The 25,000-nt window shown below is 38.5% G+C and overlaps 3 protein-coding genes across 8 annotated transcripts in view; 2 read left to right on the plus strand and 1 right to left on the minus strand.

Annotated features, from left to right (window-relative positions):
* mcf2la (mcf.2 cell line derived transforming sequence-like a) overlaps positions 1-2,370 on the plus strand; it is a 42,179-nt gene extending 39,809 nt beyond the window's left edge. For all 5 annotated transcript variants that reach the window (XM_028007112.1, XM_028007110.1, XM_028007113.1 and 2 more), the window contains 2 exons: positions 143-246; positions 320-2,370. In XM_028007112.1, the coding sequence (XP_027862913.1) occupies positions 143-246; positions 320-399 (184 nt within the window). In that variant the 3' untranslated portion in view covers positions 400-2,370. The remainder of the gene's footprint in view (positions 1-142; positions 247-319) is intronic.
* A 603-nt stretch (positions 2,371-2,973) lies between these two features.
* Positions 2,974-13,394, plus strand: cab39l (calcium binding protein 39-like). The gene is made up of 9 exons (XM_028006837.1): positions 2,974-3,186; positions 7,999-8,127; positions 8,341-8,505; positions 8,603-8,721; positions 8,802-8,970; positions 9,666-9,725; positions 9,992-10,057; positions 10,150-10,293; positions 10,837-13,394. The coding sequence occupies exons 2-9, from the start codon at positions 8,026-8,028 to the stop codon at positions 11,014-11,016; spliced, it is 1,005 nt and encodes a 334-aa protein (XP_027862638.1). The 5' UTR covers positions 2,974-3,186; positions 7,999-8,025; the 3' UTR covers positions 11,017-13,394.
* A 3,889-nt stretch (positions 13,395-17,283) lies between these two features.
* Positions 17,284-24,424, minus strand: cdadc1 (cytidine and dCMP deaminase domain containing 1). Of its 2 annotated transcripts, none has more exons than XM_028006836.1 (11): positions 24,217-24,424; positions 23,468-23,568; positions 23,194-23,371; positions 21,609-21,906; positions 20,653-20,859; positions 20,463-20,560; positions 19,121-19,170; positions 18,630-18,799; positions 18,351-18,544; positions 17,569-17,617; positions 17,284-17,477 (listed from the first exon to the last, which is right to left on the minus strand). In XM_028006836.1, exons 1-10 carry the CDS (start codon positions 24,308-24,310, stop codon positions 17,589-17,591), a joined length of 1,419 nt encoding a protein of 472 aa, XP_027862637.1. In that variant the 5' UTR covers positions 24,311-24,424; the 3' UTR covers positions 17,284-17,477; positions 17,569-17,588. The 2 variants fall into 2 exon arrangements, with proteins under 2 accessions (XP_027862637.1, XP_027862636.1); XM_028006835.1 differs by having other exon boundaries at positions 18,355-18,544; positions 24,217-24,421.
* Between the last annotated feature and the right edge of the window lie 576 nt (positions 24,425-25,000).

Genomic DNA, 25,000 nt, shown 5'->3' on the forward strand with positions numbered 1-25,000 from the left:
TAAAAGTAGGCAGTATTCACTACGTTTGGGAGTTTTCACAATTTCTCTTGTTTGGATCAAACTATTAATGGATTCCACTGGGATTTTATTTGACAGAACAACAAAACTGATACATTGTTGTGTAACCCTTCCTCCTCTGCAGGTTTGTGAAAAACCTCCGCAGCGGTAAAGAGGGCTGGGTGGCAGCTGCGAACCTCCTCAGCCTCATCTCAGAGTCCAAATCATCTCAATCACTCAGCAGCTCCGGTTGGTTGCCATTTCTCGTCTTTACTCTGTGTTGTGACTGCAAGCAGAAACCGATTGCACATTTGTCCTGCAGATGGCAGCGTCTCTGGGAACCTAAGCACCTCTTCCAGCTGCAGCGAGACCTACACCAGCTTCTCCGACATCAAACCCTGACCGAAGATCCCATCCCCGTACCTCAACCCTTAAGTTATTTTTCTACTCCCATCATAAAATCTGCAGCTGACTCTGACAGGAGAACAGAATTAGTGTTTGTTTGTTTCTTTATTTCTTTTCAACGGCACACTTTAAAGTTTCCTTGCACCTTAGACTTCTCATTTTTGCAGTCGTACCATGTGGATTCATCGTCTCCTGTCAAGTCTGCTTTAAAAATCCCAAAAGGCTCGGAAGCCTTAACTTACTGGACATGCGTTCAGTGCCATAGCGCTATAATGTAGCATCACAAGAGACATTTTCAAGAATATCTGCACTAAATGCAACAACACTGGAGTCAAACTTTGCAGCTCAGCGACAGATTCCTTCTTCAGAGCTCGCACAGATGCTATCAAACAGGCATTTCACGTATTGCGACGGCTTCAGTGTCGGGCATCGATTGTACACTGTGAAAAGTGGCAGGTGGCTGCAACTAGAAACATGCCAGCGGCCGCGTCTTGGAGCGAAACTGCGCTCCTGTTGTTCATGGGAGTTGAAAGAGGCCGTTGTGTGTGTTTGTTTGGCACAAAAATGCTGTGTCCCTTCCATATTTTCACCGAATAAACAAAGATTTCGATGTCTTAGAAGGTGATTGTCACCAAAAGATCTACATCCTGCACTTCTCTACTTATAACTACTGGCAGCTTGGACATCTAGATTTCTTTGTTTCTTTTTTTCTCTCTCTCTGTTTATCTCTCAGGAAACCTTAGTGGTTGCTTGGTCCGGCAGGTGTGACTGCATACCTGCGCATGGGGGCTTACTGTCTTTGTGTGCACATTCCTGCCTGCCAGTTCACAGAGCTGTTAAAGGGGCAGGCGCAAGTCGACTCAGTGGCTATATAAATCATTTTCCAGCAGCACTGTGTCACTGTGACCTCCGCTGACGCGCGCTGAAATGACCAAACAACGTCGCAAATCTCAGTCAACTGCACTTATGTTTGTTTCTCCGCACAAAAGAAAGCTTTGTCCCCGGCCTTTGCTCCCAGCCCCATTCAGGCATGTGACACTCGCCACTCATTTTTTTCTTCTTAAAGAAAGCCAGACCTGCCCAACATGTTTGTGCGCACCCATTTAATGTATCTGATCCCATCGGGAAACGATGAAAAAAGTGACTTTTTGTAGGATTTTCACAGAATGAGGAACTTGTGCTGTTACAAACACCGAGTCACATTCGCTCTTTGAGAGCAAACATGGTTTTATATGCCCCAGGTTTCTACTGTATCCACAAGGCGCGGTAAAGTACTCTCTTCCTTTATTTTTATGAACAGGAATGCTATTGAACTAAGCACAGCTCCACCCGTTTATTGCCCACACTGGGCCTGACGCCTCTGTTAGTAAAGGGAAAGGAAGAAACTATGCTGCAGGCCTTTTCGTTTTCAAACTGTGTGTATGACTGGCTGGCATTTTGTGTTGGTAAATGTACCTGTTCTGTCGATGTCGCCTCTATACCTCATGCTGTTTTCCTCAATAGCACGTACACTGTAAAGAAGAGTCTCTTTGTCTCAGCGTTTCACTCTTTGTGGCATGTTCCTCACAGCTCCCCATTTTAAACCTAAAATATATATATTTTTTACCTAATTATGAGAGTTTATTTTCTGCCCTCTTTAGAGAAAAAAAACAACCTGACACGGGCACTAAACTTGTCGGGGTTTGATCATGGTCACACCATAAAGTTAAATGAATCATTTTTACATTTTATTCCGAGGCTGGAAAAAAAAAAAAAAAAACACAATTGAGAAAGGGGTTATATATTTTTTACTTTTCTGTTTTATGCAGCACATTGCGGCAACCACTGTCTTTATTTTCTGATGGTATATCTACTGTGTATGATGGTGAAATAAAAGTGTTATGAGACATATGTATATTTGTAAATATGTATTCTGACTTGTATGTACAATTAAAGCAGCTTTAATAAACTCTGAAATTGTTTCCTCAACTGGATTTCTTATTTACGTGACTGCAGTATTAATGTTATCTATTTTGACCAAAGTAGTCAGACATAACAAAAGCTTGTGTTTTGGCTCCTTTGGCGCTCCATACAGATGGGTTGCAGCCCAGTTAGTCTGAAATTTAAAAAAAAAATTGCAGATTTTTCTACATATTTTCTCCAGAAGTCTGCAAACTGCATAACAGATATGTTCTAAAGGTAAATTTAGTAAGTGAAATTACGCTACTACCAATTTAAATGCGTACGTCGGGGAAAAGCAGTGAAGAAGGTGCAGAGGCAGGTATCAGGTGAGAGAATGTGAATGAGATTTGGCCGCAGCTGGAAAGATACAGATTTGTCAAGTTAGTAATGACAAACGTAACTATGTACTACCGGAAGTGGGTTTTTTAAAAACGCTATAAATAAAAACTATCTCTGATAAAAAGAAAAACAAGAATAGAAAAATTCATAGGAAATTAATAAAAAAATTGTTTTGCAGATATTAGCATTTAAGTTATTTTGAATCCTATCTTTTTAGCGTGAATTATCCTTTGTGATTTTATTTTGACAATCTGTACCGGAAGTCGTCTATTTTATTCGTGCTAACTTCTCAGAATACTGGAGCGCGACCAGATGGAATCCTGCACTCCCTTCTTTACGGATCCCTCACGTTTTGAATTGTATCGCAGACATTTTTAGCAGACTTTTAGTGGTCAACCAACAATCCTGGTGTGAACACAGAGTCTTTACTTTCAGGCTCGGCTGCGCTGTGAACCGGGACTGGAGCGGTCAGGACGTTTAAAAGGCACCAAACATCTTCTCGCTGTGAGTATAATTTCTAGCTAATGCTGCAGTAGCTTCCAGTTACCCTTATGGCTTCACATCACTGCCCTTGACAGTGTCCATAACTTCACAAAAGGGGTTAAAATGTCTTTAATGGCGGTACATATGGGAGGCCTTTCTCGCCCCCCCGTCGTGCGGTTGTTCCTGCAGTGATGTCTGCAGCTGTGGTTAGCTTTGGAAATCTGTCAGACAAGAAGGGAGTTTGGCTGGAGGCGAGAGAGAGGGGTGTAGCCGCGGTAAATCACTTTGTCTGGGTCTGTTAATGCGGCCTTATGTGCTTATCACTTCCCTCCATCTTATTACTAGATTACTCCGCCAAACCCGTCGTTTATGGGCTCTTTAACGCTTTAGCTTCACAGTAAATGCCGTGCGTGTATTTTGTTTTTGTTGCCCCCCTTCTCCCTGCCTCCTTATCTCGTATGTTACTTTGGACAATCATCGTCAAGCAAGTCTTAAAGGAATACCCCCCCTCTTCCGGTGTGAATTTTCAAAACAAAACTGTTCAAAACTCAAAATTTGTATTTATTTATCCTGATTTTAAACAGGATGTTGGCCTTTTTGTGAGTGTGAGGGTTATCTGAAACTAGCTAACTATCTTCAGCTCAATAATTTTTTTTAAGTATGGATTTTGACTAGGCCAATCTAACATTGCTACATTCTGACCTAAGCCATGAAGATGGTTCTCCAAACATAGTACATTGTTAGTAGAACAGCTGTATTTAAATTGAGATTAAATATACACTATTAAGGTTGTTTATTAAGGGAGCTGGTTGCAATTAGATTTTTCTTAGAAATACTGGAGTTAAGTTGGCTGAATACAAATTAGGGCTGCATTATATTGGGACAAACATATAATTACAATAATACTGCTGAAATTTTGGATTATATCGACTCTTTGCCTCCTTTTTCATTATCACAATTACAACGATAGATGGTGTCATCTGGGATATGTTGCTGTAAAATATCATCTCTGTTGTCCAGAAATTGAGCTGCTATGTCATGACAGTCATAAGACTATCATACAGCAACAGTCTTCAGTCAGAGGCCTCTTCAGACTTATTGCAAAACTGACTGCTCCTGGAGATCCTTCCTGCCCACTGCACCACTATCCACAAAGGCTCTTTAACACTTGGATGTTATGAATTATGATTAAATATTTTTAATTGAATTTAATTGAGTTTGTCAGCAATTAGATTAGATTTATTTGTGTGTTTTCACAAACTCCGGTCCCTTTGCACCATTATCCAACATCAACCGAACCTGACAGCTGTACGTTTGTCCAGGAAGGAAACATTCCTACCCGTTTACCTCAAAGTCGCCTAATGCAAATAATGTTACTTCAATGTCATGCTCTCTTATCTTTCCCGCTTTGAAGAGTGGCTAAGTGGAACAGACCTTTGTGTCACATAATTTTTTTACCCCAGGGAAACATTGAGCGATGAAGAGCTTTACAAAAACAGGTATCATGTAGTTCCTGCAGTTTTTAAATGCTTCGGTTACTTTACTAGGAATAAATGCCGTGGCAAATAAAGATTAATCTATTGAGTGACTTTAGGAAGATCAGCAAACCTGCCTTACATGGATTTCTCTTCACCACTTTTCAGGAGTGGTGAAGAGAAATGTGGCAACACCAATTTCTACTTTTTGGAAACAGGAAGCCATAAGTTAGTAACTACTAGCTCCTGGATGCTTGACAAGAACATTAAGTCAAAAAGAGCATATGAGACTCAAAGCAATACTAAATAATCTCTATCACGTTTGATGTTTTGTTTAAACTTGAAGCTTTTGAAATTCTTGTTTATCAGAGGGCTCTTATAGCATTGATTTACCAAAATTATCAACCATATAAGAGCGTTTCTCTTTTGGTTTTTTTGGTTTTTTGCACACATTTTGAACAAATTTGCAGCTTTTGACGTCTTTTAACACCTCTAAGCCCAGTTTTTGGTTTGAAATGCCTTTTTAATCCCAGAACAACCTAACATTTGAGTTTTTTTTTTTTAGTATTTAGGTTAATGGATCAATGCTGGTAAAGTTCATCGGCCTGTCAGGTTTAGGTAAAGCCCCATCTCATAGTTCCTTCTCCTCCTGAATGGCATCTCCAGCATGTGACTGCTCAGCGCCTCCTGATCGTCGCCTTGCTGCATCGCTACGTCAGCGATTAGTCATCCGGCAAGCGCAGGTTGATTCATTGGATGTTGTAATCTGATGGTGAAATATGCTGTTCGGTGTCTTTGACAAGTTCACAGCCAGTTCAGCTGTTTCAATCATGGCTAACCAGTACACTGGGATATATTTCAGGCTTTATTTAGGCATTTGTCTCTGCCACTGCTTCGCAAACTTTAGCTTTGTTCTGTTTTTCTCCATCAAGATTGTGGCTTATAAATTAGGTATTTGGGTTAATGCGGAAGCTCTCTGGTTAGCTTTTATTCAAACTGAGCTGATAGCTGTGTGCGTTCAACCCCGGCAGGCATCAGATTAATCTCATTACATCACATTTAGCCAGTCTTTAGAGGCAGGAATGAACACTAACCAGCTGCTGAAGCTTTCAATGGCTCAAAGCCATGTGATCAGGTAATTAAAGCTGGCCTTTGGACCTTATTCTTAATAATTACTGGGTAACAACAAGACCTACCAGGAAACACCGGAGAATAGGACCCAGCATGATTAGCTAAAGAAGCATTAAGGGGTCTGTACTCTCTGTTTTAAAATACTTCCTCACAGTACTATTATACTTTAATCAAAATGGAAAGATTATAATTTAAAAAAACAACGAAAACAAGTAATCGGGAGTTTGCTTTCGTTCTAAAATCTGCTTACTAACTGAGTTAAGTAACAGTTGAAAACCATTTTTTCCAACATTATATTTCAACACTATTTAAAAAAAATAAAAAGGTCACGATTACATTGCTACTCTGCATCAGTTAAAAGCACCCACAATCCTGTGCTGCATCACTGTTACTTGACAATTATCACATTAACTTCTGAAAACCAAATGCCAACAAGATGGAAACAAATATTGGTTGCTAATATCTGCCCAGTTTTACTGATAGGTTTACAAATGACAAATATTGGCTGACATCAATGCTAATGCCCCAGCTTGTCGCAGTAAGCACGTAATTTATTGCATCATAAATTAAAATGAACTACATAATTTCTATTCTGACATGAGTACATAGTTTATATGAAGTTGTTGTGAATTCACCTATTTGACGATTTTCCTGTGGAACGCGACTCAAAATTATTTGTGTAAAAATGTAATTATCTCTCAAATATTTGAAAAAAGAAAATTAATCTTTGGAAACTGAAATATCTATGAAGGAGGGGTGAGTAATGCCCTCTCACATTCCCAGATGAGGATTAGCAGTCACAAGTTCCCGTCCTGAGCTGCTTCCCAAACTGCTCCTTCGCTATGTGCATGTTGTTATCTTATGCGTTTCCATGCCAACAGAGTGGCTTCAACGCCATTCTCAGCTAGCCTCCACCTACTGGGACAGGCAGATGCCAAACACTCCTTGACATTCTGGGTGTTCCAGGGCAAAATACAACCCGAGCGATGAGTTATGCAATGATGGAAAACCACGCCATGTCTACTTGACATCAGATGAATATGTTTCTCCTTCCGAGCTCGTCCAGGCTGTCTTTAAATGGAAAAAAAGAGAAAACGCTGTTGTCAAGGTAGATTCATTTTTGTTAGCTGGCAGACGGTTTTGAATCTTACATTTTCTGCAGGGTTTCATCACAACTCGGGTACATCGAAGTTGTCCGACTCGGCTACTGTCAGTCCAGTTTTGTCGCTTTTCGTCCACTTTATACGCTTACAGTCTTTGAGACGTGCATATCTGGGATGTTAGAAGTGTTTCGGACCTGACTCATTACTTGCGGAACAATGCCAGGATGTGGTGCAGAAATGCAAACCGACAATTATTCTTCAAAGTCACACAAGCCTTACATTTTCTTTTTATTATTATTACTTTTACCTCGTGTCTTTTTGTGTTGCTAGTTGCCTTTACAGGAAGGACAAAAAGAGACGGCCCAAAGCTCAGAGTTTAAAAGTATTTACACTCTTTAACCTTTGAGGAATGTTGATTTTACATTCTCCCCTACATTCTCAATTGGATTTAGATCTAGACTTTGACTAGGTCATTCTAGCACATGGTTATATAGTATTGTTGCACCAGCTGCCCTGCTGGAAGATGGTATATCTCCATCCATCCATGAGTGATGTGAAGTGCTTGTTTTCCTCCTCACATGTGCGTCCATCACAGAAAATTCCAATAAAATACACTAGAGTGTGTGGCGGTAACTATGGCTGAATCGATTAATTGTGATTAATCGATTATTGGAATAATTTAGTAATTAATTTAGTGTTAAACAGCAGTAAATAACCCCAAACTGTTCAAACATTTTGAATGGAAAAAAGAACAACAAAACCCTCCTTTGTCTGTAAATATTTTCTACCCAGAACTCCTAAAGTGTAAAATTTATCTTCACCTGGTTCAAATATTATAAGTGAAATCTCAACACCTTTTGCTATCAAATTATTAATCAGTTAATAATTTGAATGAATAATTAATAGATTAACTCTACGCTGTGTTGATCCAGCAGAAAGGGCTTTTCACATGTTGATGTCAGAAGTGTATTTTAGCTGCAGGTGCATCGTTTGCTACAAATGATCAAACATACACTAAAAGAACACTATAAAATGTTCATTTTATTAATTAAAAATATCTAATATAATTGTTAGTAGCTCCTTCCTGCCATCTATCACAGACTAAAGTCTGTTGTGTTTTGCAGGTCTCGAGGCGTTAACGGGTGTCCGTCATGCCGCTGTTTGGTAAATCCCACAAGAGTCCCACAGACATTATCAAGACCCTAAAGGAAAACCTGGCCATCCTGGTCAAACATGACAAGAAGACAGACAAGGTAGAAAAAAACAGACTCTACAAGATGAGTTTCTCTAACTTCCAGGATGTCCAGAGGCTAAGTGGTCACAACGCTCTGTGAAATTAAAGATATGAGCATGTCACCTCCTGACACTTCACTGCCAGGACCGTTCAGTCTCCCACTCACAGTAGCGCTGCATTCCTCCTAACCGAGTTGCATTTTTTCATTCTGCTCGCCTTTTCTGTTCTCCAGGCGTCTGAGGAGGTGTCAAAATGCTTGGTGTCCATGAAGGAGATTCTGTACGGCAGCAACGACAAGGAGCCGCACACCGAGACCGTGGCCCAGCTCGCACAGGAGCTGTACAACAACGGCTTGCTGATTGCTCTGGTAGAAAACCTGCAGTATATAGAATTTGAGGTGAGCAGAAACCAAGTTCACGAATCCATATGATGACGAACGAGGTGTAAGAAACTCCAGAATTCAGTGTTTCAGTTTCATTTCTGTGTGTTTTCAGGGTAAGAAGGATGTTTGTCAGATCTTTAACAACATCTTGAGGAGGCAGATCGGCGCTAGGAGCCCCACCGTTGAATACTTGTGCTCCCACCAAGAGGTCCTCTTCATCCTGCTGAAAGGGTGAGTCAGACAGGGTTTTTTATGGCATTGGCTCTGTGAATCCCGCAAGCTGACACAACACTGCCTCTGTGTGTTTCCAGATACGAAACCCCCCAGATAGCGCTGAACTGCGGCATCATGCTGAGGGAATGTATTCGCTACGAGCCACTCGCCAGGATAGTTCTCTATTCCGAACATTTCCACAGCTTCTTCAGCTATGTGGAAATGTCCACATTTGACATTGCTTCTGACGCCTTTGCGACCTTTAAGGTAACTTGGATGATGTCAGCTTTCATTAATATGGTCTTCTTTAATGGAATATAACATCATTTTTACAAGTTTTCCTTTTAGTTGTGTTCAAACATGAGTTATAATAGTCAAGTCACTGACTAATTTGAGCTCATTAAAGAAAGATATAAATGTTGATTTATCCTATTAGGAGGAGGAAGTCGGGTGAAATATTGTCCGACTCTTATGGATCAGAGAGACCTAGCACACCGCCACTCTGCAGATTTTAAAAGCACAATGCAAATTGTGCTATAGTTCTGATCAATGTTTTACTCTAAAACAGCAGTCCCATCAACTGTGTCAGCAAAATATTTTATGTTGGCTTGCCTTCCATAGATTTAGCAAAAAGCAGATTTGCTTTTAACCTGTTTTTTTTTTTTTTTGGATACAATTGCCTTTATATTTTCCTTTGAAGAAGTCTGAAATCCTTTATTATTATTCAGTTTTCTCTAATCAGTGGCTATTGTTCCTGATAAATAAAACATTCCAGCTATTTCCATTAATTCTTACCAGGCCAAACAACCTTTCTGCATCTTAGTAAAATTGATGCTTATTTTCTGATATTTTTGTTAAAACCTTTGAAAAAAACAAGAGTGCTACAAGGAAGGAAATAATAGAGGCTAAAACTCTTAATTTCTTTGATCAATAATATTCTTATTGTTTCTTTATATCCACAGGATCTCCTTACAAGACACAAAGCGGTTGTGGCTGAATTCCTCGAAAAGAACTACGATGCTGTGAGTGCTTGAAGTTAAAAACACCCTTCCAGAGTTGGATTAGAACACATATGGACAACATCACCTAGATGTTATTTTGTGATGTGATGAAAGGAATTCCTCTGGTTTTTAAAGAGCTTTATAAATGAATGAATGCAGCTGTAGATACAGTTTCTGCTGTCGAGGTCTCAGGTCCTGTGGTTAGCCCTAAAACCTTGTGTACATCTCGGATCAGATCTCAAACTCTTAACAAACTAAACTATTATGTTCTTTACATTTGATTGCAGGTGTTTGCTAACTATGAGAAGCTGCTGCACTCTGAGAACTACGTCACAAAGCGGCAGTCACTTAAGGTTTGACTCGGACTCCGCCTGATGTTTTTATCAAGCAAGTACTCAAAAAGCCTGTCAGGACATAAAATCATTTGAAACTATGCTTCCTGCAGCTCCTGGGCGAGCTGTTGTTGGACAGACACAACTTCACGGTGATGACATGCTACATCAGCAAGCCTGAAAACCTCAAGCTAATGATGAATCTGCTCAGAGACAAGAGCTCCAACATTCAGTTTGAGGCCTTCCACGTGTTTAAGGTAAAACAGGCAAAAATGCTTTTAAGTGAATTGGGGCCGAACGATATGGCTGAAAAATGTATGTGTTGATAATTATTTATTCGGTTTTTGTTTTAGATATCTAAGATTCTGCTAAACTGGTGGCTGTTTTTATTCACAGTTTTTACTCCACGCTGTTCTTTGCTTTTAGGCAGTTATAAGAAACCTGAAACTTATTGATTTGTTGTCCAGCCCTAAAGTGAATTAGAAAATGGACAGAAGAAAAAGAGATATTTATTTTGTTATGTCTCATTACAACTAAAAACTTCAGTGTATTTTACCAATATTTTATGTGTTAGACCAACACAAAGTGCATAATTATGAAGTGGAAAGGGTGGAAAGTGGTTTAAAGAAACTGAAAAAAATTATGCATTTGTATTTGTCCCCATTTACTATGATGCTCCTAAATAAAATAAAACACTTAGATAACTTTGTGGCTGTAATGTAACCAAGCCAGGAAAAGTTTGAGGTGGTGTAACTACTCCTGCAGCCCCTGTGTGTGATCCAAATCCCGTCTCTGTTCAGGTGTTTGTAGCGAACCCCAACAAGACGCAGCCCATTGCTGACATCCTGCTGAAGAACCAGACCAAACTAATCGAGTTCTTAAGCAACTTCCAGAAGGACCGCACAGACGACGAGCAGTTCAACGACGAGAAGACGTACCTTATCAAACAGATCAAGGATCTTAAAAAACCAGCCTCCTAAAAGAGCCCCCCCCGATCCCACCTAATTTTTTATTAATAGGAAGGCGTAGAAAATGGAAAAAAACAAAACAAAAAAAAAACACATCAACAATAATGGTTGTACTATTTAAAAAGATTATTCTGTTTGTTGGTAAAAGTAGCTCATAATCAATGATCTAACTTTTGTAAATTAATTTTTTTTATTTAGAAAATCTTTTTTCTTTTTTTTTTTCATGTGTAGCACGTAGCTCAATGTGTTGGAAGCATCTGATTAGCTTTGTCAAACAAACCAGCAAGGGGGGTTAAAAAAAAAAAAAAAAAAAAAAGACGGCTTGGGCCAAAAATGCTTTCTCCTTCCGCCGCTTTTTAAAGATGAAATCTGCAATCATGTGAAGTTGCTGCAAATCGCCAAAATCTCAAAGGATGTTTTTTTTTTTCTGACAAAGAGATTCCTGAGGGAACATGGAAGATGTTAGTAGAGTATGGAGTGAAAATAGTCTCAAAATACCTGTGCGCGTGTAATACTGGATTTGTAATCCGTGTGAGCATCTTTGTGTGTAACTTTGGAGAGTTGTACCTGTGAAACATGATTTGTAAACCGTAAAAAGAAAATGTGTGCATAACTCCGGGTACTTGTAAATATGTGATCAAATGCATAGACAAAAATGAAGAAATTATGAATATAAAATAAAAGTACACAAACGCAATTACAATTTCTACAAACATAAAATTTCTACACACAAATTTTTTAACTTGCAACCTCACAAATCTGATAAATACGAATTCAAACCTTCCACGCCTACAAATGTTAAAAAGGTCCGCACGAGTCGCCCGGTGCGCTCAGACAAGACTTGCATGTACGCACAGATCCGGTTACGACTGCACAAGGATTTTTGAAACTCATTTCACGCTTCAGACAGCCTCAAATTTGTGCGGAAGTGGTGCGTTTAAATGCTGGTGGAAAGCTGGGTCATATGAGTTTTGCTCGGAGTCTTATTATTTTTCATCCTCTGAAAGTTTGTCACTGTGCTTGTGCCAAAGTGGCAATGACGTTATTTCGTTGGAAAGCGGAATATTTCAGTACTTCTTTATCCACCTTATTCCTAGCCTCCATGAGGTTTTGCCTGATTGATGGGTGCGACTTCTGCCGCGAAACCATTGTTTACATGTTAGCAACTCGCTAACCGGCTTTCGTCAGAGGTTTTAGGCTACAAAATATGTACAATCTCAGCTTAAGTATGGTAATATTGTTTTACTTCTACCTATAGCTATCAACAACGCTCCAACACCTGTGAAAATTACATTGATCTTTGCCAATACTTAATTTCAAGTTATTTTATAATGGTAACATCAACAATAAATCTCCACTTATAAGGTTGAACTGAAGGGGAGATTGTTTAATGGTTACAACAGTACAAAAATACATTTAGTAATTTGTGTGTGTTTTTGTGTGGTCCAGTATTCTCCACTAAACTCTTAAGTAGGATTTTAGAGCCCCCCTCCCCTCCCTGCCCCAGCCGCCAGGTTGTGCGTTACGGCCCTGCGCTCCTCCTGCGACTCCACAACAATGCAGATGTTTCCTGCACAAATTTGTGACATTTATCTTAATATTAATGATTATAATTGCGTTTAGTTGCGAAACTTTACGGACACGTTCTTTCGTGGCTGTTTTCACGTTTATTGCGCTGTTCATAATAGTCTCGATGTTTGCAATTGTAGCGCAACGCGAAGCTCCACGTCCTTCACAGCAAATACATTAACTTGACATTAACAAAGACACAGCGGGACGGATCATCCGGGAAATGATGGACAGGGAGAGTCTGACTAAAACTAGTTGGAGGTCAGACAAATTCTGGGGTTTATGCCTGCTTGTTTCCAAGCCCAAATAAGCAACTTCACGTTCAAAGACAAGCCCAAAAGCGCAACCCGCGACTCATTAAATTTGCTGGCGACTTTAGAAAAACAAAAACAAAACACAAGCCCAAAGCCGCTTATAATAATCGGGCTTGGCGACCGAGACTCAAAATAGTTCCTGTTTTTCCAGCGACAAAATGCGCATCTCCCATTGTTCTGTCGCTGCTGATAACCGTCGCATAGAAACGGCGATCGCTCCCCAAGACGATAACATTTAATTACAAAAAATAAAATAGTAACGCAAAGTGGTTTCGATAAGTAACTGTAGTCTGACTACTGGACTTGAAATAGTAACGCGTTAGTACAGCCACGAACAGCGCAACAGTTACCGGAAACAAAAAGCCTCCCAGGAATAAGGTGGATAATACTCCAGAATTGTTTATAGACATATTGTGCATTTTTGAGCGGTACAGATGAGATGACATTGTTTGAAATATATTGTTAATCTCTTTATGTTGAACAAATAAAAAAATATTACTTATTTAACCCTCTATTTCATGGCGTTGCAAACCACATCTCACATTGCTTTAAAGTATAACCAGGCATATGTTTACTAATGACAACATACTCATCTGTTATTAATGTTACAGTCTTATAGCGTATTAGATAATATGTAAATATATATTATATAAGAATATTGATATTATTTTAATAGTAGCAATAATAAGAATAATATAAACAAGTTTTAAATTTTCCAAGTTAGCAAAACGTATCTTATTTTATCCTCTGCATGTTCTAGTTCTCTCCCAGGTGGTGGCAGTAACAACCTCCTCAGCATGTCAATGTTCTTCTTAGGCCTTTTAACGAGCCGTCATTTGATCCAGGTGCGTTAGACCTAAAACACGCAGGGCCTTGAGGACCAACTCTGGGCACCACTGTTCTAGTCTGTCACTTATCTTCTAGCCGTTTCTTTTGTCGCGAAAAAGCACTGAAGAGAGAAAAGAACGGAAGAATCGAAAAAGCCAACATAAAGGTATGTTTTAATGTGTCTTGGTATTGTAATGTTTGCCAGAAAGTTTTTACGGAGCTGCTATTAGACACTTAGCTTGACAGCGACCCTGACCACCATGTCCCAAACTTTTATGCTGCAATGTTCGTGTGAAACCGAGTTTTAACTTTAAATGAGTTAATTCTCATGGTTTTCTCTGCATATTACTGAGGGTTTTTTTTTTGGGAGGGGGGTCAAAACGGCGTGTTTGATAAAGTTTAATAACAATTAAAACTTCTCAATGTTTGACATTGTCTAGCAAAAAAATTTTTTTACATCAGGCTACTGCATTAATATACCAAATGCGCTACTGTAAGCTGTAATTGGCGATACATATCATTTTGTTGCTGAGCATAATAATTCATGTATCTAAAACAAACATTATTTTTACATCAGCTTATAAGTTATGTGAAACTTCGCCAATTAAAATAGTTTGAAGGCTCAGACTAAGCCCAGTACCGGCGGTCCACATTCTCAGACGAGAAAGACTTCTGATATAAATAACATTTTTAACTATTGTAATTACACCTACGAGAAATTAATTTAATCAAAGAATGTCATGTGGGCAGTGATATAATTATTAATATTAAGATAAGTGCGCTGTGACAGCAGACACAGGGCCGTAACGCACAACCTGGACGCTGGGGCAGGGGTGGAGTCAGGGGGGTTATAGATTATAGATTTTAGACTATAAATAGGTCTAAAATCCTATTTATAGTTTTCCAGACAATAGAAACACACAAAAACACGGACAAATTACTAAATTTATTTTTGTACTGTTGTAACCATTAAACAATCTCCCCTTCAGTCCAACCCTATAAGTGGAGATTCATTGTTGGTATTACTATTATAAAATAACTTGCAATTAAGTTTTGGCAAAGATGTAAATGTAATTTTCACAGGAGGCGGAGCGTTGTTGATAGCAGCTGCTGAAAGTAACTAAAAAAGTTATTTTTAATGTAACTTAGTTACTTTCCAAATCAACTAATCAGTAATCTAACTAAGTTACTTTTTCAAGGAGTAATCAGTAATCCAATTAAAGTAACTTTTTCAAAGTAACTCATCACTGTATATGTGTGTATGTATTCCATCTTAAGTTGGGATGTACCAATTGCAGTTTTCTGGCTGATTACCCATCTTTAGAAAGCCTTAGCTACTGATTTTGATTTTGGCCGATACCAATATTTTTGCCTGAAATGTAGCAAGAAAGACGCTGAGTTGGCGACAGTGGGGTCACTACTAACGAGTGACGAGTGCAAACGTGCAGACATGACCTGGTGGGCTGGTCTATCAGTCAAACCTCTCTCTGCAGAGCAGAACAGTGGCTAACTTTTATACCTTTGTTGAGGTAGATAAAATCGGTGGATAAGATTGGCTTCATATACCGGCCAATCACCAATACCTCAAAGTTAAGGTAATCGGGGCTGAAAACTCGACCAATAAAAAACCTCGAGAGTCGAATTTGAAGAAGGAATTTATTTTTTCAGAATCAGAGTGAGTCGAAGCATACATCCAGCTGAACAAAAGAAAGACTTCATAAACATCTTCCACAGCCCACTTCAGCGGCTGAAGTGGGCTGTGGAAGATGTTGAATGTGGACTTGCTCATACCTAATATATTTTACGCTCTAACGGAATCAAAAATGTTGCGACAAAGCACTTGTTTGTTGTATCTTTAGAGCACAGTATTTAAAGAAAGTTAGATACCACGTTCTCATTTTTTTTTTTTTGTCGCAAAAGCCAAACTCAGGGAAAATTTCTACAAGGGTGTGTAGACTTTTGAGAGTAACTCTAGACAAATTTTAATATTTTAAGCATTTATTTCTTTTATTTGTGTTTTTAAGTAAACTTCTGATATGTCGCCCGTATCAGAAACCGTCACGGTTTGTGACGATTCTGAGTTACATCTGAAGAAAACCCAAAATTCAAATTACACAAGGAGAACTAAACAATTTATTTGAACTGTTAAATGTTCTAGAGTGCACAACGATGACTTGTGGCTTACCAGAAAGGATAATTGTGGTAAGCATACTGCATAAATAGAAACAAAAAAAAATACTTTATCCTCATTACTAGTGACACAGGAAAGTGGGCAGAAAGACGAGAGGAAGACAATCAGAGGTCGGGGATTAAACCTGAGGACTAATTCTGGGAGAAAGTGAATTTTGGGTTTTCATTAACTGTAAACCACAGTTATCAAAATAAAGATAGGGAGCTATAAAGAGATAAATGCTTGAAATCTTTAACCAATAGAATGAGTTTCACATTTTGAACAACATAAACTTTTTCGTACAGAGACATAATTTTACAAGCTGAAAACTAAAAGGCAAAAAGGTTCAAACAAATCACAATGAAATCCCTTTCATTACAAACTTTTCTTTACATGTCAATGTAGCATTTTGGTTTCACAAAGCTGTTTTTCTTTTATCTTTTCAGACCCAAAACTTGGTCACTGGTGTGTTCAAACTTTGAAAGTCACATCTGTTTACACAGGCAACATTGAGCTTCTTTGTCTGAACTATGGACAAAAATACACATAGCGAGGGATTAAAATAGAAAATAAACTTAATGTATTTAGATATTCTGTAATAAACTGTCAAATAAAAACATCTGGAAATAGTGCAATCAGCATTCCTATAAATTTCCGTCAAGTCTCTGTCAACAAGTCTCACAACGTTTGGCATCCATTCTCAACCTCTTAGTCTTCTCATATGGAAATATAAAACAATTTCACTTTATATTGCTTCTTGCATATATGACTAACTCCTCATGTTGCTGTGGTTACTACGTTGTCCCAAATGTTCAAATAAATTGTAAAATTGTTTGTTCATCTTCCCCCTTACAGGTTTCTTCTGTTTTTGTTTTCTTGACACACTGAAAATTTTTAACTGAAGCATTTAACATTAGACAAGAATAATCTAAGTAAATAAGTAAGTAAAAAAAAAAAAGATAGAAGAATCTCAAAAACAACTCCTCATGCTCTGCTCTGAAGGAATTAAAGAACAGATGAGAAAGTTATTGACATCTGTCAAGACTGGAAAAGGTTACAAAGCCATTTCTTAGGGTTAGATTTCTAAACGAGGCGTTTGGAGGAAACATGGAACCTTTTCAAGGGTAGCCAATCTATCAAAATGACTCCAAAAAAGAGTCAGCCTCAGATTTGATATATATATATATATATATATATATATATATATCTCTTAATGACCCCCAAGAATTTGGACAAAATATTTTGTGAACTGATGAGAAAAAAAGAGGATATTTTTAGTGGACTACCAAACATGGTGGTGGTAGAGGTTACCTTTGCTTGATATGATCTGAAACATTGAAGTGTGACAAAAAGGCAAGAAACATGAAATCTGTAAAGGAGGAAATACTTTTTGTAGTGGTGCAGATTTTACCATCAGCAAATTATTCGCCCCTCGTATAACGTCTGTGGAATGGAGCTCATGCACAGGCTAGTCCGTCCTTTACTAACTAACGTTCAGCTGCCAGAAGGTGAACTCTTGGTGTTCTCGGTGCACAGCTTCTTATTTCCGTACTCCTGCTCAGTTGGCCGGCTGTGCTTCCGAATACAACCATCTATAGAAACGACGAGGTCACAGTGTTTCACGTAAAAAACATAAAACACAGTTAAAGTGAAAAAGCACGAGGATAGGGAGCTGTAACTCACTTGCGAGATGAGAAGACGATTCAGGAGGAATAGAAGGGTTCCTTTGCCACTGCGAGAAAATAAATATGTCTTACTTTACTCCTTAAAGCGACAGTATGAAAAATATGTTTTGTACATGTTGTGACAGTATACAGTAGTACGTGTCAGATAATCTCTGAAAAATCTCCTTGTACTAACTGCACAAATACACCACTCAGTCAGAAACAACCAATCAGGACCAGGAGGCGGGTCTTGGTGCTGTCAATCATGCTTGTGTTACTGGCTGATCACATCCCTCCCCTTGAAGCCTGTTGCAATAAGCAATTAATCAATTAATTGCATGATATATTAAAATAAGTTGGCAGTTTTTTTCTGATGGTTAACATTTTGTGAAAGGTCAGTTTTGCTTGACATCATAATCCACTACATGAATGGCTTAGATTGTAAATGATTTTTATTTCTGTTTTATTTATTGTGTTTGGTTGTCGGGATTAACACTTTTCCTGTAATGTTCAGTTGTTTCTCTGCCATTAGCACTTTTAGCAGTGAGTACACGAGGATGATTGACAGCGCTAAGACCTTCCTCCTGTCTCTGATTGGTTGTTTTTGACCGGGAACGGTGCTTTTCTTCAGATGACAACAGCACAAAGGGTGGAGGAGCACCATCTTTTCACAAATTATCTGACTCAATTACACTGTCACGACATGGTGACAGTTTTAACAAATATAGAAAAAACTTTTTAAAAAACAGTTACATACTGCAGCTTTAAAGGAAAAATAAATATTAATTCTCTGATACTAACTTACAACAAACTTGCTGATGTCCTCCAGGGTGCTAAATCTCAGGTAGGAAATGTCCCCCTTGTCTTTGTCCCTGTCCTGGTCTGAGGTGTAGATGTGTGTAATTCCAGCCCCTCTTATCAAAGGGATACACTCGTCACATGGACATTTGGTCAGAAACATCATGGTTAGCTCCTCTGGTTTGACGTCTCGCGTCCTGAAAACACAAAGACGGAGGAGACATCTGTCAGTTAACAGAGACAAATGAGACTTGACGTTCAGGTGTGGTTAAACGAGCTGACCTGAAGGTGAGGGCGTTCTGTTCTGCGTGGATGATGTATCTGTATTTGCGTCTCTGACGGTCCTCCTGTGTACAGTCCATTTGGGGGTACGCTGCGTACTCGGAGCCTGCAGGGTAGCCATTGTACCCGCAACCCACCAAATCCAGGCAGCCTGTTCCTCGACAGCCAGCCTGAGATGAGGGAGGTCAAGATATATATTTTTAATTTGTGATTGGAGTATCCCTTACTTTTAGGAACTGGTTTACAGACTGAAATTCAGTGTAATGGCGCCACCTGCTGGAAAAAGACATAGCAATCACTCAAGAATTAGGACACTTGAATTACTTACCTGCTTCATACCACTGCATTATGAACTGTAAAAACTGAACCTAAACACATTTTAAAATAATAATTTCAATTTAGAGTTTCCATCGCACAAAACAGTGGTAACGTTTTATTGTAGAGACTAATAATTTATGGTGAAATAAAAAAAAAAAAAACGGAGTTCTTACCGACCGTCCTCTTGCCCAGATAACAGCACCCACTCCCACTTTTGGATCCTCTGGAACGATGGCAAAAAAAAAAAAAGTGGTTAAAAATAGACCAGTCAGACATCAACACTGTAGCATAACTACGTTCTAATCATGTTGTTTTAGAAATATATCCTGCAAGCTTCCATGAATATTTTAATACCTAAAAACTTCTATTAATTTGTGTATTAAAAATATTAGAGGTAATAAAGCTGAATTTTGTGGAAATGTTTGTTTACATCAGTACTTAATTTAAAAAACGTTTAGCATGTATAATATATAGATTTGTCACACACAGAGTGATATATTTTTGTTGCTTTAGATCATTATGGCTTAAGGCTTATGGAAATCCAAGAAGGAAGCTGTACCATGTACAACCAGCAGGGGGCCCTGTTGGACACAGCAATTTAGTAAGAAAACTATTATTTCTAAATACTTTATCTTCTGTTTGTGCAACAAATGACAGAAAATGAAATTGTGTAAATTGCTCAGAGTAAAATTCTATTATCTGTGTAATAAAGTTTCTTTATTTTAACAACTCTTGCTCATCAATAATGACTAAGGACTTATTTTCCAACTATTTAGCTAGTTGAGAATTAAAAAGCAAAGAGTTGACCAGGCAACTTGCTGTCAAAAGTAAACACTCATACTGAAATGCAACAGGGCTTTAACTCAAATCAAGCATCCTGTTAAACCAGTCTAATTCTTATTACATAATCAATACCAGTCATAACTAGGTTAGCACATGATCGCTAAACTGAGGGTGTTCAAAGGCGGGCATGGGGATCATTTGGGGTCTGATTTTGTGCGGCTAAATAAGAATTAATTTAATAAACTATGCCTTTTATATTAATATTTACTTAGAAAAATGTTGGATGGAACACAAGGTGATCATTATTTTTACCCAGCTTTCTGATTTCCTTCTATTTTCATGGTAAATATGACCACATCTACACATTAAAAGTATACCGTGGTGCACCCAAATATAATTTTAATTGATGTATTAAAACAATGTATTGTTTGTATCAACAATCTTGTTCCAAAAAGAAAAAAAAAAATCAGATTACTTTAGTTGCCTAATTAAAATAGTTAACGCTCAGTTTATTGTCGTATAGCTAAAATAAAATCACATTTTTGGTGATTTAAATTTTTAAAAGTATGCTTTTTTTGGTCCATAATGTTGATGATTTTGGCCCATGTGATTAGCACCTCTCCTCTATAGTTACATTCTAAGTTAAGTTGTTAATACTACTCTGATATAAGAATGATCTGCTCTAAATCCCTCCATGCTCTGAGTTGCTTTCTTCAGTGGAGTCAAACCAACCTGTCCTGTATGCCAGTAGCCTGGCCTGGATGATGCAGTGGCGAGCCACCTCTTGAGACACGGCCCCTGGATGAGGAGGCGTAGTTGCACAGTTTTCTCTGAATCACAAAAACGTTTATTAATTACCACAAAAAAACCCCCCAACAACTTAAGTACCTAGTTTTTGGTCAAAACAAAATAAGTTCCCAACCTGTAGAAGCCATACTGGTGTTGAGGGAGCCCTGCAGCCACAGCAGCTAGAACCTCCACCAGCGCCGCCATGTTGTTCCTCAGGTTGGAGAAGTAGGGCTCCACACAGAGGTTCTCCAGGCCCATTTGCATCAAAATCTCCTTATGCTGCTGGGATGTTCCAACCAAGAACTTACTGGAAAATTCTCTGAAGTGTCTTAGACGTTGTCTGGAAATAAATTTAGTGTTTTAAACATCAAAATGTATGTTTTGGAAATGAAACAGAGTCCAGCCAGTGATTTTTTAAAATGTTTTTTACAGTGTCCTTGTCCTTTAGATGGGACATTCATTTGGACGCCTGGTAGTGTCTGATAACCACTGATGAAGAACAAGCATCACTTCACAATCTCTACATTTAACATATCAGAAACAATAACAACAAAAAAGAAAAATAGCAGCTAAAATGAAAGTAAAACTCTTTATTGGTATACTAATAGTTAATGCATCCTTGACAAATGTCAGGTTGTTGGAATGTGATAAAATAAAACTGATATCGAATATTTTTTGAATTAATGCGCAAATCTTTAAGATCACTTTCATCAAGCTGAACAAACATTCTCCTGAGGTTTTGGAAGATTGTAGGCAAGGCTGGATGTTTCGTGTTTTTAGAAAGTATATGTTTATGGACGAAAATGCCAGTAAATATAGAAATAAAAATGAAAGAAAAAATTATTTTATTTCTATATTTCATGCTAATTTTGGCAGGATCGTTTTCTTGAATTATTATTCACAGTCTTCAATATCTTATGGTATATAAATAATGTGGAGAATTTTTGTAACTCTTTTCTGACTGGTACGTTTTGCATTGATCCTGTCCAAACTTTTGCAACTCGTTGAACTGTGCAGAATCTACATTGTATATACATACAATATATATGTATATATACATTTGATGTATGTTCAGTGCAGTGAGTGTACCTGTTGAAGAGTTCCTGTTCGTTCAGTCCTGGGTCATCCTCGGCCGTCCTCTTCATGAAATCGCTCTCCCTAGACGTCTCCTCAACAAACTGCAGCTGGCCGAGCGCCAGCGGCTGCAGCAGCACGCAGATGTGAGGACGGCTGTTGGACTTCAGCTTCTCTACTGCAACTGCATCCAGGACAACGTCTTCTGTCACAGAGAGCGACGTGCTGCTGGCGTTTGTTTGAGTTGAAGACATGGACCTCAGCATGCTGATCTCCGGATCCCCGGGCCAAAAGGAGATCTGACTGACTCCAGCTGAGGGAGAGAAAAAGCGGCAAGACAATTCCAAAGTTCAGCGAGTTGCCAGCGTACAACAGTCCCTAATAAAAGCCAGCATAGAGATAACATTAGTGTAGATTAAACTACCAAGACAACCCTCTTCAAATTCTGACACAATAAAATAACATCTTCAGATGGTAATTATAGAATAAATAAATGAAAACCGCTGATTGCTATTTTTATTGCTCTCACGTATCTATGTTATTTAATGTAACAAGTATGTTGTGTTTTCATCTGAGTATTGGTTTGAAATTTGACAGAATTGAAAACAGAAACTACGTCTATGGCAGATAAATTAAACAGAAAGCAAAGCATATTAAAATGCAATATCTGTAATTACTGCTGCCCTTAGCCACACACTTCTTTAGTTTTCTTTTCCACAGAAAGCATTCTTCTGATTGACTGTGTCTAAACCACTCCCGTAGTTATTGTTGCAGTGTGCTGCCCTTTGTTTTCTCTTTAATGGAAAGTTCTTCTGACCTAGTGATGTGTTTTCCATTGCTTTGTTTTCTGGAAGAAATGATCGATACAGCTACTCCAACCGTTATCTATATCTACTTAAGTTTTCTTTCATACACTTTGGTTTTTCTTTCCCAAAGAGAAAAGTCCTGGGTCTGCTTGACTACATTTTTTCATAAGCTGCAGCATTTATTTATTTATTTGTTGTATTGCTATATCTTCCCAAATTGAAACCATTAATGGGTATATTGATACATTTATGTTTGGTTTGATTATTCTGTCCTTTCTTGCTCTAGAATCTATTTTTGTAGACTTTTATAATTGATGATTTCATCCAAAATATGTTACAGTGGAGTAGTCTCTGCTCTGTGTATTGAGCTGTTAGGATGTCATGGGACTGTCTAAGGCAACCGTTTTCAGTCAGAGGCCTCTTCAGATTGCTGCAAGCCTGTCTGCTACTGGAGATCCTTCCAGTCCACAGCAACTCTTTGAAGATACTTAGATGACAACATTTAATTTCCCTTTGGGATGAATAAAGTATTTCTGAATTGAATATGGAGGTAAATAATTGTATGTTTTTGATACTTGCTAATGAGAGGGAACTGTAGTAAAGTCAGCTGCGCTTCCTTGGATTTGTATATGTATGTTTTACTCATCATGGGCGACTGAATACGTCCAACTAGACACTATGTACGTATTTGAATCTGACACCACGATTACAATGCATAAAAATACAGTATATTAAACTGTTCAATTTTGAGAAAATGTGAGTCTATATTAATCAGTCTCAACTGTCTTTCTCACCATTTATGATCATCTTAAGGCAAGTGGCACAAGGTCTCCTGGAGAAGTAGAGCTGGCAGCCGGCCAGGTTTGCCCCATGCTGAATGATGGCTCCTTGTGCTGCGTGAAGGTCGACTCCAGAACAGTGGAGTCCCAAGATTTTCCCTTGATGCACCACCACCAGACCAGTACCACGGATCTGAAATGGAGAACAGGCATTAAAAATGTTCTTCACGCTCTGGTGTGTGCACATCAATGTTCAAAACATCTATCTTTGTGCAGCCTTTACACTGACCTGACTGCTTTCACTGTCCTCAGGTTGATCCCGAGGGAACACCTCCATCCACAAGCTCAACAAGGTAAACAGATTCACCTTTGACAACCTTGGGTCGTGACCTTGGTGATGACACCATATGTTTATAAAAACAATACTGGAACGAGTTATCGCTGTGATTCTTTAACACTGCTGGTAAAATGTGCAAAGCTGACAGAGACATAACCAAAAGACAATTAAAACTAGAAATGTTGCATCTCCTGTGACAATGCAAAGTGTGAATGCTGAATGCTTTCACACTTTGCAGTGGAAATGGCAAAAGCGTTTGAAGCCGTCCCCAGGTTTTAGAAAGCTTTTTAGAAACTGGGTGACTGATTGTAACTACTGTAGTTAGACTTTGTAACTTTTCACAGTAGGCGTGTCATTACGGCAATTTGATATATTCTGTTAGTAAATATGTGGATTTTCTGCAATATAGAATGAGAATATGATCCTGGTAAGAAATATAAACACAAAAACCAGCTAATTTGGAAGTATTACTCTGTAAAAAACACTACACTGTAATATTGTTACAGCGTAGTATTGCTATATTACACTGAATGACATTTAAAAGCTATGCTTTTAAAACCATACCTTTCAAAAGCAACCATTTAAAAGCTATGATTAACTTTAAGTGTCACTCTCTGTGTCTTTAGTAAACCGGCTGTTAATGGCATCACAAGACAGAAACCTGTGCTGCTGAAACATGAAGCCTCTTCCATCCAGCTCACCTTGTACCTTGCTGTCAGTTTGGGTGCTGCTGTCTTTCGTTTCTCGGCACGGCCCAATCCGGACCGGTTCGGTTCGGTTCCATGTACCGTCCATTCGGAAAGTAAACCAGGGAGCAGTAGATAGATTTCGTTTCTATCGCAGTTGCGACAGGAGGAAGACTACTTAGGGTATTAACGTGAACCCTGTTTAAAGCGTACAAGACGGACTAGCACCGGTTCCGGTTGGTTCTTTCACAACAAGAGTTGTTACCGCTAACAACCGTAGTTACATAAAACTTTGCTCCAATTTTCACAACGGAGTACAAACATTAAGAGTTACATTAAAGTTAAATTTGCCTAGAAAACTTACTTCCAGTTTAAATAACCCACTAACATCAACATCTTATTTTTGTCCGACGATTAGTGGCACTTTGCGGTTGATTTCTCCTAACTTGACCAATTTGGTCTACTTCCGCAAACTTCCCGGATGACTTTCCTTAGGCTGACCCAGTCCCACGTAAGCAGTTCCGCCATATTGTGAGTGGCTTTTAACTCAACTTTTTGCAACTAAAAAGTCAAGTCAGTTCAATCCAATCATACATCCGTTCTAATTGACGCAAGCAATTTCAAGAAATTCTTATTTAGAATACATTTTTCAAAGAAACTGATAACTTTAGAGTAGATTGGTGTCTGAAACAGATCAAATGTTAGAGCTGAATTAAAAGGTGATTCAGTAACATTAGTTCAAGGATGTGGCCATATTTTGTAACTTTCACATTTATCCTGACATTTGTGTTTTAGCAAA

The sequence above is a fragment of the Xiphophorus couchianus genome, chromosome 22 (assembly GCF_001444195.1).
Source record: "Xiphophorus couchianus chromosome 22, X_couchianus-1.0, whole genome shotgun sequence".
NCBI classification, from domain to species: Eukaryota; Metazoa; Chordata; class Actinopteri; order Cyprinodontiformes; family Poeciliidae; genus Xiphophorus; species Xiphophorus couchianus.

What these genes read in the sequence shown, in the direction of transcription:
- cab39l (XM_028006837.1), top strand. Translation starts at nt 8,026, where the DNA reads ATGCCGCTGTTTGGTAAATCCCACAAGAGTCCCACAGACATTATCAAG. An exon ending in TGCAGTATATAGAATTTGAG is followed by an intron (nt 8,506 to 8,602) that starts GTGAGCAGAAAC and finishes GTGTGTTTTCAG; the next exon opens with GGTAAGAAGGATGTTTGTCA. An exon ending in CAAAGCGGCAGTCACTTAAG is followed by an intron (nt 10,058 to 10,149) that starts GTTTGACTCGGA and finishes TGCTTCCTGCAG; the next exon opens with CTCCTGGGCGAGCTGTTGTT.
- cdadc1 (XM_028006835.1), bottom strand. Translation starts at nt 24,310, where the DNA reads ATGGACGGTACATGGAACCGAACCGAACCGGTCCGGATTGGGCCGTGC. An exon ending in CAGAACGCCCTCACCTTCAG is followed by an intron (nt 18,545 to 18,629) that starts GTCAGCTCGTTT and finishes TTGTGTTTTCAG; the next exon opens with GACGCGAGACGTCAAACCAG. An exon ending in AGGACATCAGCAAGTTTGTT is followed by an intron (nt 17,618 to 18,354) that starts GTAAGTTAGTAT and finishes ATTTTCTCGCAG; the next exon opens with TGGCAAAGGAACCCTTCTAT.